The 18,521-nt window shown below is 41.8% G+C and overlaps 1 protein-coding gene across 2 annotated transcripts; it reads right to left on the reverse strand.

Moving 5' to 3' along the window:
- Positions 1-1,322: 1,322 nt before the first annotated feature.
- On the reverse strand, positions 1,323-16,978 carry ZFAND5 (zinc finger AN1-type containing 5). Of its 2 annotated transcripts, XR_004646132.1 has the most exons (7): positions 16,521-16,978; positions 12,321-12,478; positions 11,809-11,917; positions 11,125-11,225; positions 6,471-6,596; positions 3,545-6,162; positions 1,323-2,530 (listed from the first exon to the last, which is right to left on the reverse strand). XR_004646132.1 is itself a non-coding variant. In XM_034773677.1 (6 exons), exons 2-6 carry the CDS (start codon positions 12,469-12,471, stop codon positions 6,014-6,016), a joined length of 636 nt encoding a protein of 211 aa, XP_034629568.1. In that variant the 5' UTR covers positions 12,472-12,478; positions 16,521-16,978; the 3' UTR covers positions 1,323-6,013. The 2 variants fall into 2 exon arrangements, 1 of the variants encoding a protein (XP_034629568.1); XM_034773677.1 differs by having other exon boundaries at positions 1,323-6,162.
- Positions 16,979-18,521: the final 1,543 nt, after the last annotated feature.

Here is an 18,521-nt window from a genome sequence, read left to right on the forward strand (position 1 = left end):
TGCCTCCAGCAAGAGGGAGACACTTGTGGTAAGTTGTGGGGGAAGGGATAGCTCAGTGGTTTGAGCATTGGCCTGCTAAACCCAGGTTTGTCAGCTCAGTCCTTGAGGGCGCCATTTAGGGAATCTGGGGCAAAAATCTGTCTGGGGATTGGTCCTGCTTTGAGCAGGGAGTTGGACTAGATGACCTCCTGAGGTCCCTTCCAACCCTGACATTCTATGAAATAAACCTTCCTGTGGTAAGTTGGTGTCATCTCCCTACCATCACTAGCCTTTCAGCCACTCACGTAGTGTCTCCAGGGGTATGCCAGTCCTAACTTCATCTTGAAAGCAGGGCTGGCTCTGGCTTTTTTGCCACCCCAAGCAAAACAAAAAAAACCCCAAACAAACTGCAGGGCAGCCGGAGCAGCAAAGAAGAAAAAAAAAGAAAAAGCCTGCAGGGCAGCTGGAGCCAGGGTGCAGGGGGATTCCCTGTGCTGTAGACCTGCAGCAGAGTGCATGCCCGGTCTAGCAGGGGTGAGAGAGAGAGAAGGGGTGCGGCCAGGGCTTCAGCAGGGCGTTTGCCACACAGCCCCTCCCACTGTGCCACCTGCCAGGAAGGCTCTGCACCGCTCCGGTTGGCTGGGAGGGAAGGACGCGGGCTGCCCTGCCAAGTTTGCTGCAGGGCGCTCCCCTCCTTTGCGCCGCCACCCCCTATTGGGCAACCGGATCAGCAAACCAAAAAGAAAGGAAAAAAAAAGGGTGGGCAGAATGCTGCCCCTTGGAATCTGCCGCCCCAAGCACGAGCTTGCTCAGCTGGTGCCTGGAGCCAGCCCTGATTGAAAGTTAACGGGTCCACCCAAGGTTGACTCCCTTAGAATAGTCTTGCTCCGATATCCAACCTGAGGCTACAAATAGTAATTCCAGATCCTCTACAGCCAAAGGAGCAGTGTACGCTCCAGTTTATCAGTTTTCCCTTAAATTACACAGCACTTGCGAGCATTTATAGTAAAACAAAAGTTGGTTTATTAAAGAAGGATTTAACTAGAAATGAGAGAGTGGTGGAAGCAAAGTTATAAATACAACACAAAATCAGAAAACTTGAACCTAGGTCAATGCTTATCAACAGTTATCTTTCCCCTCTCAAAGCAGATTCTCTCCCCCCGCAAAGTTCATTCTGTTGCAGAGATGGCTGGTTTCTCAGGATCCAAACGTTCATAAAAGGAGACCATGCTCCATCAGGGGATGTGTCAGTGCATGGACACAATACTTCTCTCTCCTCTGTGTTATATTGAAACAACCTTTTGTTTCCATTCACAGATTGGGCAAACCGCTGTCCTGTAAAGTTTCTTTTTTTTTTTTTACCTTTAAGTGGCTTTGATTGTCTGTCATAGCCTCTGATGGTTTCTCATTCAAAGTCTTAGTACTGGGCAAGGCTAAACCATTGAACCTTGCATTACATCCCCCCCTCTCCCACTCCCCAGCCAAACAGGGTGGGGTGACAACTCCTCCTTGCCCAAATGGGCTATCACATTATTGCCTAGTGACTAATTTCTACTTCAAGTACATAAAGCATATTTTCAATACATTGTTCCTTAAATGTTACCTATACATACATCTCACAATGATTACGAATCTTGACAAGTTTTCTGTAGATACCCTGGAAGACCTTTGGTGTAGTGAATTTCTCACGGCTGAGGTGAGAGTTGTTCACATAGAACAGGGGACCCTTTCCAAGGGGTTTTTGTGTCACAGACCCTTACTCCACTTAAAGTGAGTACTAGCAGGAGAGAGGGCCAAGGATTCAAAGTCATAAGAGTTCAGAAAGGAAGTCCTATACACTAAGATGACCACTAAGAAGGCAGGCTAAGAACCAATTCTAAAATGGCTACTTGGGGTGCACAAGATTTTGACTCCAAAATAACCACTATGCTCCCACTATAAAGGGAAGAAGGGGCAATAGCAGGAAATTGATTTCTCTGTGCCACTCCTGGTTGTTAGCACCCCTAACAAATGGAGGCAATGTCCTGACCACAACATGCACAGTAGTGTGGGAGAGGGAGTCGTCCTTGGCAACATATGTAGCCCTATCACAATTCTTTGGCTGGTGGAGCGGAGGGAAGATGACTGTCAGATCAGTAGGCTGGAGCTCCTGAGACCTTCATAGTTCACCTGGTGATGGGGCACTGTCCATGCCAGTGGCCACAGATTAAACTCCTGATATCAATACCTGCCCCCTCCAAGCCTCTTGTTAGTCTGCAGTTACTGCTGGCCTGTCCTATGGGGCATGCTGGCAGCCTGCTTTCTAACTGCAGTAGTATCAAAACTAGTGGAATAAAATGAACACTTTCCCCCTTCAATGCACTCAGCCAAGGATGCTGAGCACAGACCCTGCCCTTTCCCTATTTTGCTTTTTTGCCATTACCAAGGCTAATCTGGGGGATATCTTGCTAAGAGTCCCCATGGCACTCCAGGCAATTGTGAAGTGAATTTTAATGGCCCTTCCCAAGGCAATATCTCTGCATTACGAAGTGGAGAGTGGAGAAAAAAGACCCTAGAAAAAAAGGGAAAAGAAAACAAGTTAATCATGGTATGGTCGTTCTATAGAGCACCTGAGTACACTGCTACAACATTGGAGGCAGGGGAAATTCTGGCAGGGCTCTGTAGTGGGAGGAGTTATCTGGAGTGAGTCAGCCAATCAAAAATATTGGACTCTGCTTCCAGCAGTGTGGAGGACTGACAAACCCATCACTACTGAATTTATGGATCCATTCCCCAAAGCAAAATTAACTGCTGTATTAGTTTGCATCAGGCTTACACTTGACAGATTTTTTTTTTTTTTTAAAAAGCATTGTTTTGCATTTTCAATTTAAGACAATAGCTGCTGTTTGTTGCCAATAAAATCTTTACAGGTTTGCTTTGACAAGTAGGCTCTTAATAGAGAACACATAGGAATACTATGCACATTGGGGTGACACAAAGCACTTGCAAAGACATCTGTCAAGATATTAAAGACAACCACTGTAGTCAAGGAATCGACCAGTGGGTTTGAGGTGCCAAGTTTATTATAAATATTACACCTAGCTCCTGGGTTCCTATGAAAGGGCTAATTAGTTAGAAGACATGGGTCTTGAGCAGCATACAGTTGCCCTCATATCATGTGGTCAAAGGCAGATAGCTCCCACAGCTCTCAAGACATCTGCAGAAGGTTGAAGCATTGATACAAGACCCAGTGCCTCCACCTAGTCCCTAAGGGCTTGTCTATATTGAAAAGCTATACAGTTTTAACTATACTGCTATAGTTTAAGTGGTATGAATCCCTTAGTGTGGACACAGTTATACCAATATACAGATACCGTACAGGAAGGGGAATACCACTCCTTTCCCACACACTATACTCTGTTATCTTACAAGTCAAAGGGATGGGCATTTGTCTGAGAAAGGGATGGACATGATATAAACTATAACTGTCAGGGATTTTGAGAAACACCATGTGAATTTAAACTCATGTGAAATATTTAATTCATGTGTCCCATACTTCCTCAGATAATCCCTTAATCATACTAACCCATGACATCACTGACATGTTTTCACAAACTGTTCTTGATGGCATATAGTTAGGGTTCTCTACCCACAAACTCCCAACCTGAATTCTCTTCAAATATCCATGCGCAATTCTCTACTTCTCAGGATCAGAAGGTAACAGATCTCATCATGCTTTCTATTTTAAATTCCAGGGCTGGAGAAATGGTACTTTTCATTGCTTTAGTGTGGCTCCTTTTGGCTTATACCGATATGGATTATCCTCATCTTGGCATGTGAAGCTCCAGAGCAAGCCCTTTCCCCATGTCATAAGAACAAGCAGTGACAATAAGCAAGCACATGCAGAGTCAGTAGGCTGGATGGACGACAACTTTTATCTGTTTCCATTACAAGTAGTTCCCATGTTTTATCCATTGGTGAAGGCTGCCTCTTTCCAACAAGTTACCATGTGTCATGCACACCAACCTGTGGCTTCTTTGCATAGCTGGGAAGGGCAACTCTCACAGCCCCATATTTGAAATCCACATTTAGGTATAGATCCCAGGGAGGGGCCCAGTGGAAATGCTCCTGCTTTCAGAGGTTTGGATAAAATGGTGCTGTACAGTATACTAGTTATGTGGTCCCAGAGATCCATTGGAAATAGATTCATAGGCAAAGCAGGAAGAAAAAAAAAAAAAAAAAACTTGTTCACAGCTAATGCTCTCCTTCTTCCCTGTAGACATGATGTTACTGTTATTTGCTGAAATTATCTGGACATCAAGAAAATTAGTTTGTATTCCATCTGCTATGCTTTTCTCACCCAAAGAAGCCATCTTAAATTGGTAAATGAAAGCCAAACAGGTTAGAAATATGCAGGCTTAAGGCACAGAAAAAAAAATCCCACATAGCAGAATCTAGAATCAAGTTGCAGCCCTTCCCCCATCCACAAGACAGCCTCGTATTACCCAGTAACTCAAAACCCAATGAACTATAACAAAAGGAATTATTTCCCTCTGTACATGATTTTATTATTTACATAATACAACATAGCATAGATGCTGGGTAGCATGATTATGTGCAATACATAAATATGAACTATCTGTACACATTTGCATATCTAATAACTCAGAACTGAAGGACAAAGTTAAAGCAAAAAACCTGATGCTTTTAATAGTGAAGTAAAAACTAAGACTGAACACTGCAATAAAAATCAGAAGTAGCGCCTTGTGTACGTAGTTAACTATTTACAGATGATAACAGGCATTACCACAACACTAGTCTAAACTGTACTGATTTATATAAAAAACAAGTTTCATACATCACAAAAAAACTTCCATTATAACACAGAAGTGATATTACCAGACAAGCATCAGTGAAGTATACTGCCTTTTCTAGAGTTATTGTACAATGCTGTAGATAATGCAGCCCATGCAATACACCCAAGAACACTACAGTCCTACACCCAAATACAATTAAAAATGATAAAGCAGCCCTCAGAGTGGTGCCAGGTACCACTTAAGTCTACAGCAGCTATGTTGGGTATGGTTTTCCATGCAGAATGGTGCCATCTTATATTTAAAAAACTATTAAATAAAAAAAGCTCTTATTCTCTTGAACCCAACATGAAGATACACGAAAAATTAAACTGCTCAAATATCTTTGCAACTTAGATGCCAAAATATTGTTGTTACTTGATAGAGCTGCTGTGGTAAATCTAAAATCAAATAGCTTTTTTTCTTTTGTAAATAAAAATCTTACAGCATTGTGCTACACAACATTTTTAGCTATGCAAGAGTAAAGCAGACAAACCTTCTGTTGCAGGCCAGTTCATCAAGTTTCTAAGAGGGCATTTCCTTTGGGAACCTGCTCTGATTGTTCTGAACTATATAATGTAGTCATTTCCAGGATCATTCACACCCTTTAAGTCTCAGAATTTCTCACTTTTCCTGCTGCATTAAACAACTTTAACTATATCTTAAATATGGCACCAACACTCCTCTATGTAAGGTGGATCCTCTATGTAAGCTCACATTCTGCTTCAAAACAATGAATTGTGGAAATTAAAGATAGGAGAAGATTTAACTATGATAGAAGTAGACTGCCAACTTTTTTCTGGTGTATCTTTTCCGCCCAAACAGGCATGTAACACTAGCCAAAGATGGTATACCTCAATTACATTCCTACAAGGCAGATCTGCTGCAGACATGCAGATTTTACACATTTGTTTGGCACATGTGAACTAGACAATTTGTCCTCTGTGCATTTCTAGCTTCCTGTGCAGGTCTTAATTAATCCAATTTTATTCTGGGGAGGGCATATACATTTTAGAAGGGCTGTATCTATCCAATTCTGCCTGTAACAAACACCCAAACATCCTGAAATATCAATAAGACAGACAAGACTAAAGTAAAACTCTGGAGAACATCAAAAGAAAATGCCATGCATCTGCTCTTTAATGTTTTCCTAGGATATATTAAAATAAAAACAAAGTCAGTCTTTTCACAAGTAGGTTAGTTTATATTCTCTGGATTTTTTCAGCCACAACAACTGGATTTTCTTTCCTGATTTTAGCTGCAGCTTCTGCTTTGTAGTCATATGGGCAGTTGTGCTTGTCAGAGTAACGGTGAAGTCCACAAAACAAGTTTCCACATCGGCAGTCAAATCCTGTACAAACAAAAGGGAGCAGTGTCACTTTCAGCTCTACCTAAATTATGATTTTAAGGCTTAGTCACTACAAAGAACCAAATATTTACAACTGTTCTGTTAAGAGCAATATAGGAAGAACAAAGATTCCATGCATTTCAAAAAAACACAGCTGTTTCACAGGGTCTCATCCCAATGATTTTTGGAATGCTTCCTACCTAAAATGAGTTCTACAAAATACCAAATACAAAAGTTCAATCCAGAGAACTAGTAAATGCAAATGCTAGTCAACAAAAGCTGTTAAGTATCGACAAAGCCTTTTCATATACCTGTAAGGCCAACCTTCTTTCTGCACATGAAGCATCTGTTCTTCTTTGGTTTGGGCAATTCAGGAGCACTCTCTTCATTCTGAGAAGTACTGGGTTGAGATACTGATGGACTTGGTTGAGTAACAACTATGGGAAAAGCAGCAAAAAATAAAAATAAAGCAAACTGAAATGAGCTCCAGATTAATTTTGAATAATTCAACAACAAGCATTTGTTCAAGAATGTAGGTACAGCCAAAGACACTGCACTCCTTTCCCAGAAACTATGCAAAATTCATAATGTATACAATACCACGTGTAAGGTTATTTTATATGAATACTGATGTCTTTAGCTATAAACCTGCAGCTGTGTCTATTACACCAAGTGCTGGTAAGTCAGGAATATGGCCACTTTAACCTTCTCTCCATTTTCGCATGTAAATGGTGAGCTTTATTTAACCTACCTACCTAAAGAACTATGAATGGAAAGTGTCATAAGTGCACGGTGAGTGCTATGTAAGACTTAAGACCTACTTTGAATATCAATGTATACAGGAAAGTTTAAATTTAAAGGTCACATGGTAAACCAAGTGCATAGTTGTGTTTTTAGTATTCCTTTGAGAGATTCCCCCCAGTGTTTAATAGGTAAAGCTTTGTGACCACCTACTCTTTAAACAATCTAAATTGTACATAAGTTTTGTTTCAGAAATCAAGTAAATTGAAAGACCCTAAAAGCATTAAGCTACACAATACTTACTGCACAATTAACACAATCCAGATTAATGCATAATGTTTGTAACAATTTCCAATCTAACAATAGCCAGGTGAGACAGTAATGCTTCAATGTAGACACTACCTACACCAATGAGAGGGATTTTCCTGTCGTGTAGGTAATCCATCTCCAAGAGGTGGTAGCTAAAATGATGGAAAAATTCTGTCAACCTAGCATGCTTTACACAGGGACTTAGGCTAATTACACTGCACAGGGGTATGGATTTTTCACATCCTTGAGTGACAGTTATGCCAATCCAATTTTCTACTGTAGGTCAGGCCTAAGACTGCAACAGCAACTGAATTTTTGAATCACACCACCATTGGTTCACATAGTTCCCTGCTATGAGCGCTATTCTCAGTCAGAGAAGAGTTACCTTTGCCTATGAGAATGCTCTCCACTTTCTTATACAAGCACTCCTACAGTAATTTAGAAAAGAGCAACAACCCACATTTATGCTGAACCTAGACATTCTTGTATTACAGTAAATTCAGTGCAGCAGTAAAGGTAGCATAGTTAAACTGACTCATTCATTCTAATGCTAGTTTTCAGTTGCTTCTCCCATGAACATTTGGGGTCCTGGTTGAGTCTAGTTTCATTTAAGAAGCTTTTCTTGGACCGTAAGTCCAAAAGTGAAATGTAGTTTTACAAGGGTCAAGACTCTCTCTCTGTTACTTTAATGCAAACCACCCCTTTTAATGATTACACGTCTTTTTTTAAGGTTCCCTTTCACACCCAGTAATTCTGAACAAGGTATGTTTTGACTTTGTTTTAAAAAACACCACTTATAGACATCTGAAAATAACATGCTAAGTATATATAGCATGTTCAGTTCCCACCCTAAACAGTTTACAATCTAGATGAATGACAAAATTAAACAGATGGAAATAACAGATAAAAGTTTCAGTTGCTTGAAAGATTGGGACATGTAAACTCAGGTAAGCCCTATTTGCTTACCCTTTCTTGATAGGCTGTTTATGGAGTGTTACATATTCTCTCCCCAACTCTGACATCTACAAGCTTCTGGGAGAGATTGCCAGGTGCCATAATCCGAAGTGCCTACAATATATCGATACTCAAAATATCTTCATCCCAAATGCTAGTAATAGCCACACTACTTGTCACAGTACCTGAGGGTATATTTATTTCTGGAGGAGCAGCTAGCTGAAGTTCAATCTTGGGAAAATTGAAGTGATGGTGGATAGAGGGAAATAATGAGAAGATCAAGTTTTTTTCCAAACAGAGGCCATCTTTCCTACGGTCACAAAATGGTATGTGGTTTTGGATCCAATAATAGATCTCCAAATAGCAACAGGAGCAAGTAAAGCACCCTTCTTTCTAAAGCTCGCCAGAAGATCGCATCCTGTCAGGTATAAGTCTGACCCAAGCCATAGTAGTATTCCATGCATGTGTGACCACCAGACTGTTGTATTTGGGCACACCCACCAATCCACATGCAATAAAAGTTGAAGGACACAACACTAGTGCTCAGATCTCTAATGACTACCCATTAAGTGAAGGATCAAGTCCTAGTATTTATCCTCAAAATGCTAAATGGGCTTTGAACAAGTCTGTTCAGAGGACATCTTTCTTCTTTGTGATCATGATTCCTCCAAACATCTGTGATACTTGTAGACTACCAAACTGAAACAGGACAAGATTAGTGAGAGGAGCAGCCAAAGCCTTTTCAGCAAGCCTGCCCAACGATGTTCTCTTAAAGAGTGGCAGATGACAATGAACCTAAATCTTGTCATGACTTAAGATGAGCAAGCCCTTCCTCTTTGATACAATTTTCCCATGACAGACTCTTTCCCCCATGACTTTTTCCCCTCCTGTTCTGAAAGAATGAATTAAAGAAATCCTAGGTGCTGCCGGATGGAGGAAGAAAAGAAAGATGTGAACAGTCTACAAATAAGTTACTTAATTTTGAAAAGTGCTCAGATATTACAGTAGGCACAATACAAGGACTTGATAAAAACAAAATTAGAGGCTAGATTCTATGGTCTGGCAAAACTGGCTTTAAGATACCCGTTGAGTGGCCATATGTAGAGTTTAAGGAATATGGACTGCAGAAAACACACTGGAGCAGATAGTTTTCCTAAAGATCTAAAGCTGGAAGAATGCCAGTGTAACGATTTCAAAGCCCGGGGGGGAGGGGGAGAGGGGAAGGAAAAGAGATCAACTTAAGGTTTCCCAGGTATTTACATGGACTTCCAGTATGCAATTTCTGTTCCTTTCCATCTAAACTGCAATAAAACCCAGCGTTTTGAGTTCCACAGAGGCATTTACTATTAGCCTGGTAATTAAATTAAGAATTGTTATAAGCAACTTTCTCCAAGCAGCTTCTGTTAGCATAGAAAGACTTAAGTACTGTTTTGCATAGCATAGTTTTTGGTGTCAATTAGTCATCTGTTCATCCCCAAGGAGATCAGAAGCTTACAAGCTATCAGTTTCAAAGATGACTTCTGCAATTTGGTAACCAATTTTAACTGTTAACAAGAATTTTCAATTTGACTCACTTGCCACACGGTCATTACTACCTTATTTTACATGTACTGTTTCCTTCCTCATTGGCGCTCTCAGGTATGACCTCAAGATGCATTGTTAAAAGACACACAACTGAGTTACAGGAGAATTTGAAACTTGCATAGCTTATAAAAGTCTCCTTAAACTCTGTACACACCCCAAAAAGCATCAGAGCAATAAATACACTTGTATTTATCAATCCATGTCACAGAATCATATTACTGATGCACGTCTTTTACATCCCAAATAGCCGGAGCCTAAGTATGAATACAAAACAGTTTAATGCAAGACATTAAAGCAGCTCAAATCCTACACAGAAATAAAGGGCTAGTAACTGAAATCTTCCTGTGACTCTTAACCTTCAGATTTTTTCCAGTTTTGAAAAATGATAATTTTGTTTAAGAATCACAGAAAAAAATCTCTTGTAAAACCAAGGCAGCATTTACAAAACAAACACCAATTTTATAAAGCTATTTAAATGAAGTGTTTTGAAGGAGACACATCAAATGGGAAAAAGGAAAAGAGACAATATTGGTGTTAGTAGCTGTAGAAAAATTACACATTATTCAACTTTATGTCACAGTTTAACAAAAATACTGGTTCAAGGACTTGGTAGCTTTTTGTGAAAAGCAAGTCTACACCAAAAAGATTAATGCTTTAACTTTTCTTTTAATTTAAATAATACCATTGTAAGGTATCTGCAACCTTCCCAACGTAAAAGTACAACTTCTAAAGTATCCACTTGGATTATGAAAATATGGCCCAACTGTTAAATTCACTCCAATTCAAGAACAATGGATCAATTATACCCACAGGTGCTTGATCAGTCTGTCCTTCAACAGACAAGTCTGTTACATGCATTAAACTAAGGACATAGCCCTGGGACAGAGTTATAAAAGAAATATTCTCTTAAAATATGTTTAGCCAGTAAGCTCAAATAATTATTTATCCTCCATAAAAGCTGCATTTCCTTCTCTAATACGACTGAATACACAAGCCAACAGAAATTTGAGAAAGCTACTCCTAGATTTTCAACAGCGGTTTCTACCATTTTAGCCCTCTGTTCTTTTCCCTTACAATTCTAAAACAACAATAGGGTACATTCTAAGTGTTTCAAACTTTAAACTGCAAGTTTAAGAGCCAAACTTGCTCTCGTCAAATTCTTCAATGGGAATTGTGTGCATGTCCAACCATCAAATTTAGCCCCAGCTATTTTTCTCTGCACTACAATGTATACTCAAATATTCAGAACCACCACCTTCCATTTTTAATATTGTTCCCAGGACAGTGTTATGATGGGTGAGGGAAGAGATGGTAATATAAACTGTCAACTTCTGTTAAAAGCCACTAGTTGTATTCAAAGTTAATTTGATGGCACACCTGGCTCTGTTGTCTCTGTTTTCGGTGTTACTTTTTCCTCTCTTGAAATGCTCATTTCTGTCATTTGCTGTGTTACGGGCAAGGCAGCAACAGGCACATTTCTGTTACATTCAATGAGAAAAGCAATTCATGTTAGTTTTGAGTTTACACTAAATGCATGTGTTGTCCAAACTCTACTTAAAAATTCTCAGCAGTTTAAACTATTTGTTTTGCCATTACAGAGGTAGCTTCTACAATATTTGAAGAAAATAATGAAAGGCTTCTTTTAATAATTACTTCACTCACTCTACAACAGTGTTTCTCAACAGCTGGTCTGTGCACCAGCACCAGTCCCTGAGATCTCCCTGATACAGTTTAGGAAGGCAGCAAGCCAGTCCCTGGTATCAAACACGTTGAGTCAAGAAAGCGTTCTTGTAATATCCAACAGTCCAATGCCAATCATCATATACCAATTACATCAGAATTCTCAAATGCTACCACTACATCTTCAATCAAGTTCACAAAGCATTGGTCAATTGTAGTTCTCCACCAAGCACAGTTTGTCAGCTATTTATTCCTCCAAAAACTAAACTACAATAAGGTGATATCAGTATGCCTAGGCCATGATTGTTTTAAGTATAAACCCTCTATTTGTTTTATAGATTTACCTTAGTTTAGCCTCAAAACAGTAATCCTACAACTTACCTTAATTTGTCAGATGTGCTGCCAGCAGCACCTTCACAGTTTAAGCTAGCATCTACTCTCTGAACTGATGCAGAGTCTGAGGTAGGACTGCTTGAACCACTGGCTGTTCCTATGCAACAGAAATTTGAAAGTTAATTTATATTCTATGCATTTACTTAATATCAACTACTCAAGCACACTTATGTATAATATTAGTTCAGCTATTCTCACCCATTTACTTGATATTTTATTAGATTGCTTTGTGTCTTTAAAACTGCATGCCAATGAAATACAACTAAAGCGATCATCTAAACATATGGATCAAATGCTCAGCAGAGACTTAGGGTGGGGCAGCAAGCATAGTGCGTTGTCCAGAATGTAAAAATGAACATAATAGTTTTATTCGTTGCTAACCCCCACCCCAATCATTGCTTGTTTTCAGCATAGCCATTGCAGATGTTCTTGCCTCTAACACTTGTCCTACAATCCCTGCCATCTTCTCAGACATGATTTCTCCTAATAAAAAAGTTTACCCATTGGACTGATTCTGCCACTATTCTGCTGTCGCTGAAGATGTTCTTTGTAGCAGACGGAACACATTCCATTTGTCCTAGGATTCCCATAAAATCCACATCCGGTACTACACAGCATGGGCCCTGGGGTCTGGTTTGTCTCCTGAGCCATCTCTGTGCTGTAAATAAAACCAGAAAACTGCATTAAAAGTTGGCATGTCACCAAAATCGATCACAGTTTGTACAAGACAGTCATTAGTATCTTTACTTTTTCTAATGATGTCAGCATAAATGAGGTCAGCATTCTTAACAAAGGCTACATTTGTGTTATGTAAAGTTGCAGTAATGGAAAGCATTGATATTTTTATACCTTTATAAAATCCTACAAGAAAAATATTTCAATATTTCCCGTGTGTCACCTGTCACTCACTTTGGCTAATTTCTATTCCTGAAGAAGTCAGATCCACTGAATACACCACACCAAATCTGTGTACACTAATCAACTCTGGAAATTAATATAATCTATTAATCAACAGACTGAACAGCAAATAAACTGCCTTTACTGCTTATATGACATGTGGGTCAATTTCAATATGCACTTCTAACAATAGAAGTAATTTCCAAAACAGAGTAAGTAGTCTTGTGTATGAAAGAGGACACGGCATGTTAACTGGCAGGAACATATGTGCAGAATCTTCCATATTCGGGATCTGTGGGCATTTCTGATACGCCATGAATTTATTTTACAGTGCTTTAAACATTGCATTTGCAACAAACTTGAACAGAAATCTTTCAAGAAATGCCTTTGACTGCTAAGACACCCATTTACACAGCCTACTCATTTCCATAAGCTCAGCAAAATACTCTGGCTCAAGAATTTATAGCAAGGTATGGATTTATAGCATGTCTGGCATTGGATAATAAAAGTCCTCACCTCTGCATAACATGAACAGCAAAAATTAACAAAATAAATACCTCACCTTCACTAGTGATTTATCGCTGCAATGCGAGTTTAGCAGAAAACTTGATATAGCAATGAATCCTTGGCTCCCAAGAGCACTATTATAACAGGAGCACAGTATAATCAAGTGATCTGCTACAAATCCAGGGCAAATTAAAATCTTCGACTGGGCCATTAGAAAAATTGTGTTTTAAAACAATACACCTTTCGGGGCACACTGAATTTTTTAAAGCTTGAAAAGAGCTAGATATTTTGACAAAAACAGCCTCTCCATATTAGTGTCTCTCTCTGTAGTAACATCCAAAGAGAATTACGGATATTTGAAAAGACAAGTTTAAGATTCACAGCAACCCAATATACAAATGTTGATACATAGGTGCTTGCTATGGACCAAAACATACATTCTGTAAATTAAAGGTCTGCCTCTCCTAAGGGTGATAAGCCTTTCTTTAGAGAGACTATAGTAGCTGAAACTATCACTGTGTGGCTCCAAGGGAGATTTAGGGCCCACTATAGCAAGTACTGTAAATACACAGAAACAATTCCTGACCCAGAAAATTTACAAACTAGACAAGTCATAACAAGGGGCAAAAAGGAACAATTACATGTACCTTTTACAGATCTGGAATCGAAGCAAAGAAATTAGGTGACTTGCACAAGGTCACTCAGATAGTTTGTGACATCTCTTGATCTATATCTCTAGTTTAGTACCTTGAGTACAAGACCTTTTTGACACTTGCCATAGGCTTCTCCTACCGAATTGTGGTTTTACAACCACTTCTCTTATTTATTTTAAGGACCCATGCAGATGGAACTGATCAGCTATGCAGCACAAACAGTGGACTATACAAAGTGCTGCCAGATGACCTAAAAATACAGAAAATATTTTCTTCTAATCTATAGTAATTTTAGGCTTTACAATTTAGATATTCAGAGGATAGAAGTGCTAATTTTAAGTGAGTGGTGTCCCTTTTAATAATTCTAAACATGTCAGTATCCATGAATGAGTCTTCATTGCTCCAATTTGCTCCTCTTAAAAATGAGTATGTTGTAAACATGTTTTACCACATGCTATTTAAATCTATTTTTAGGTTTTAATTGTTGTTTTGGATATAATGTAAATACAAGCACTTTCATGGCTCCTGTCAGCACATTCTTTCCCTACGAGAAATATGCCCCTAATTAAAAAAGGACAAGTTGTTATTTTCTAGTGACTGTTAAAGAAATTGTGCCATTTCATTTTTCTTGTACCAGGTCCAAGTATCACCTGACTAACGTTTCCTTTAAAAAGCACACACCAGCATGAAGACAAATATACCTTTATCATCCATTAATAAGTATTTATCAACCAGAAACTAAATTATGCTCTTTGTACTTTTGGATTAATGAAAAGGGGAAATTCAAATGACTATTGGTTTCATAAACCTAACTGTTTCAAGCTCTTTATGACAGAAATGTTTTGCTTGTCATAGCAGCAGCTGCCAACTAGGATGGGACTCCATAATTTAGCAGTCATCCACTTAATGTTACACATTCAGTTCTGTCTTTCCCTTAGAAAACCAGCTTATAATAGTATCACATGTGTGCCTGCTTTCCTTAGTATTTCTCAGAAGCTTAGGTCACATGGGTGAATGCATTAGCTTCCGCCTGTCACAAGGCTGCAATGTGACAGGCTGAGCAAGAGGCTCAAACACACAACCTCGTCAACAGGGGCCTCTGAAATCAGCTTCTATTTATATCTCAAAAGGTTGCCAACTCCTACACAACCCACAGAACTAAAGCAGCAAAGCATACACCCACTGTAATGGAGAAATATAAAATCCAATTAACAGGATGATTACAGCTTCCTCTCTGAAGAGAGAGGGAGACCTTCTTAAATTCTACTTAGAAAATGCAGCATCATGGGCTAGTCATCTCAAACAGCCATTGCCATTTTTAACATACAGCATAAAGACAAAACAGCTGAGTATGATCTGAGGCCCAAAAGATGACTGCTGTTGCACTGCTTCTGCTCACACATACACAGTACTCAGCATTTTTGGGTGGGTGGTTTCAACAGAAGCATTTGCCTGCATATCACAGTTTGTTCCTTTTTAGATGCAAAGAAGAGACTTATTAAAAGGTTAAGGTTCTTGTTCCCTCCTGTTTCCTTTTACAGAAGGAACTAGGTTTTGCAACTTGCATTAGCTCAGCTAGTGATTCTATTACAGTAATCTGGATAGCTGCTAGTTATACAAGTTAAACAAGGGCAGGAAAATACTACAGTATAGTAAGCAGCTAAAGACTATATAGGAGGTATTTCGTTTTGAATTACAGCTAAACTCAAGGGCACTTTAATAATATAATTAACAATGAATTTGGAGTGGGCTTAACAAAATACCATAAAACAGCAGCAATGAACTTTAGTTCTCCATGCAAAAGTGCTTTATTGACCAGGCCACAAGCAAACTGCAATAGCCACACCAGATAAATTCACATTTTAAAACGGACTTCGTGAGGGGAAAAGGAGAACAGAAAAATCAAAGCAATATCTAAATCAATACTAAAATCCATGGGAGTTGCGTCAATGATGGGGCAGAATGGGCTGGCTGACCTAAATCTTTATTTATCCTGACATCCTCCTCCAGACCCCAGGCTGCCCCAGGGCATTTTGCGCTTTAGAAAGAGGAGCTGAGGCGCTCCCTAGATACACGGAGAATATAGATCCAAACGGACAAAGGCAAAATTAAGCCAAGCCAATCAAATAAACAAAACGGAAGGGCGCCGCCAGCCTCCCGCGGCCGAAGACACTCGCCAGGGGCCGGGCACGCAGGGGAAGCGCTGTTCGAGCCGCAGCCGCGAGAGCGGCAACGTGCCTTGTTCCTCGCCCGGCCACCGGCAGCCCCAGGCCTGCTGGGCCTCTCTCAAAATCCCTGAGTCACGCCGCCCAGCCGCTCGCTCAGCGCCGCCGGCCTCCCCAGCCCCTTCCGGCTCTTTGTTCTTCCCAGCAGCCGCGGCCCGCGAACCCCGGCCCGGGCGGGGACTCCCCCAGGGCCGGCGGCGGGGATCGGACTGCTAAGGGCCCCATTCGCTGCCCCTCCCCCGGCCGGGACCTTTGCTCGGGGCTCTAAGGAGCCGTGGGCCCTTCTCCCCGGAACAGGCGGGGGTGTCTGGCCCGTATAAGGGCCGGAGCAATTACCCCCCCCCCCCCGCGCTGCTCGGCCCTCCCCACCCAGGAAGGGCGGCCGGCGGAGAGACACAGGCCGCGGGGCGCCACTGACCTGCTCGAAGGGGCTGCTGGCGAGGGCCCCGGGCGAGTGGTCGGTTCTGCTGCGGCCAGACAAAGGCGGCGGGGGGGAGGGGTTGGCTGTCCCGGCGCGAGCGGGGCGAGTCCCGGCCCGGTGAGGAGCTCACGCCGCCGCCGCTCCTCTCCTTTGTTTCTGCAGCAACGCGGAGAGAGACGCGCCGCGCCGCGCGGGGGGGAGGGGGAGAAGAGAGGCGGATCCTCCTACTCCACGCGCGCCGGCTCGCGCTGCTACTGCTGCGCCGCGAGGCTCCGGGGCCGGATGGAAGCGCCGCCGCACGCGCAGAAACCGGCGCTGGTGTCGGTCGGTCGATGCCGCCGCCGCCGCGCGCTGTTCCGGGGAGGGAGGAGGCTGAATGCGAAGCGGCCGCTCAGAGCCAGCGACGACGCTGCTGCTGCGGCCGCCGCGCGCGCTCTCTGGAATCACTCTGGCGCGCGGGCGGCGGTGGGCGGGGGGAGGAAGAGAAGGAGAGACCGGAAGGGGCGGGGCTTCTCGTGATGTCACCGAAGCCGTAGGGAGAGGAGGCTGGGGGCTGTGGGCCGTATAGTCACCTCACAGTCATCGTCACGGTCATCTCCCCCATGGGGGAGGGGCGTCCACGGTGCATGGGAAAGCTACGGGGCGGGATTTGTACAGTGCAAAGGGCAGGGCAGCGATGGGTGCGGAGTATGCAAAGTGCATGGGGCAGGGTTTGCACAGTGCATGGGACGGAGGCAACGGGGAGGGGTGTGGGGTGTGCACATTGCATGAGGCAGATGCTGCCATGGGGTGGAGTGTGCTCAGTTGCACGGTCTGAGGGGCGGGGATGGGATGACTGGAGGGCGGCAGCTAGAGCTAAACTGGATTTGACCAGGTATGCTTGCATTGTCCAGTCCCCTTCTCTGTGTAGCGGAGGCAGATAGTGTAGTATGGATCCGAGTGCCATGGCAGCGAGATTCCTCAACTTAGATGGCCTCACATTTTCAACTGTGGGAAGGGGCGCTGAGCAGGAATATTTTTGGTGGCCAGCCCTTACTCCTCACACCTACCCCCTAAAAATACCTATTGCATTATTTCCACAAACCACAGGAAAAAACCCAGCCCAATGCATCCTGATACACTTGTTAAAAAGTATACCTTAGATTAACAATATTTTGGTGGCAATACTAAATCAGGGTCCCCTTGAGTTGTTTGGGCACTTAAGCAGTTGCTTTGCCTTCTTATGCCTAGTGCTGACTCTCACATCTCTGTTTGCAGCCAACCTTTGCCATAGGTCAGGGTGAGCTCCCTTTATATGTGCCTTTTCTTTGTCCTATGCAATAATTCCATACAGATGTGGCTATGATGTATAGTGTGACATTGTTCTTCGACTACGAGAAAGGGACCAAGAGACTTTCTCTGTTGGATCATATGAACTAGAACCATAAACTCCCTGAACATTAAATCTCACCAAATGAGGGTCAATCCATCATCATCATATCCACTCATTATACTCCACACCCGAACATAGCCATTATATGAACATCATACCCTCATATCTCAATGTCTGTACTTTGATCAATCAACCTTTTACCCCCAATCAGGGATACTGCAGATTATGTATTCCTTACAACACCCGATCTTAAACTGAACTTCACACTCCTCGATAATCTGTACGTTATTCCCTGATAACCAGAAATTGATATGTTTAAACTCTGTACTGTTCACTTTTTTTTTAAACATCATCATAATAAAATTTAGTCACCTTTTCCCATTCCTCCTGTGTGTTCCTCAGGGCAGTTTTAGCAGCTGATACATAGGTGCTGGAACTAGGGGTGCCGCACCCCCTGTCTTGAAGTGGTTTCAATTAGATACAGGGTTTACAGTTTGGTTCAAAAAAAGAACAGGAGTACTTGTGGCACCTTAGAGACTAACAAGTTTGGTTCAATGACTCTCATCACCCCCACAATAAAAATTGTTCCAGCATCGCTGTGCTGATGAAATCACTGACTGTTTCTA

This window comes from Trachemys scripta, chromosome 6 (genome assembly GCF_013100865.1).
Source record: "Trachemys scripta elegans isolate TJP31775 chromosome 6, CAS_Tse_1.0, whole genome shotgun sequence".
Classification (NCBI taxonomy): Eukaryota; Metazoa; Chordata; order Testudines; family Emydidae; genus Trachemys; species Trachemys scripta.

Bases quoted from the DNA above. Each gene is read 5' to 3' on its own strand.
- ZFAND5 (XM_034773677.1), bottom strand. From the start codon at position 12,471: ATGGCTCAGGAGACAAACCAGACCCCAGGGCCCATGCTGTGTAGTACC. The intron at 11,918-12,320 runs GTAAACTTTTTT...TCTGTTGCATAG, and splicing joins TGGCAGAATCAGTCCAATGG to GAACAGCCAGTGGTTCAAGC. The intron at 6,163-6,470 runs GTATATGAAAAG...TTGTTTGTACAG, and splicing joins AAAGAAGGTTGGCCTTACAG to GATTTGACTGCCGATGTGGA.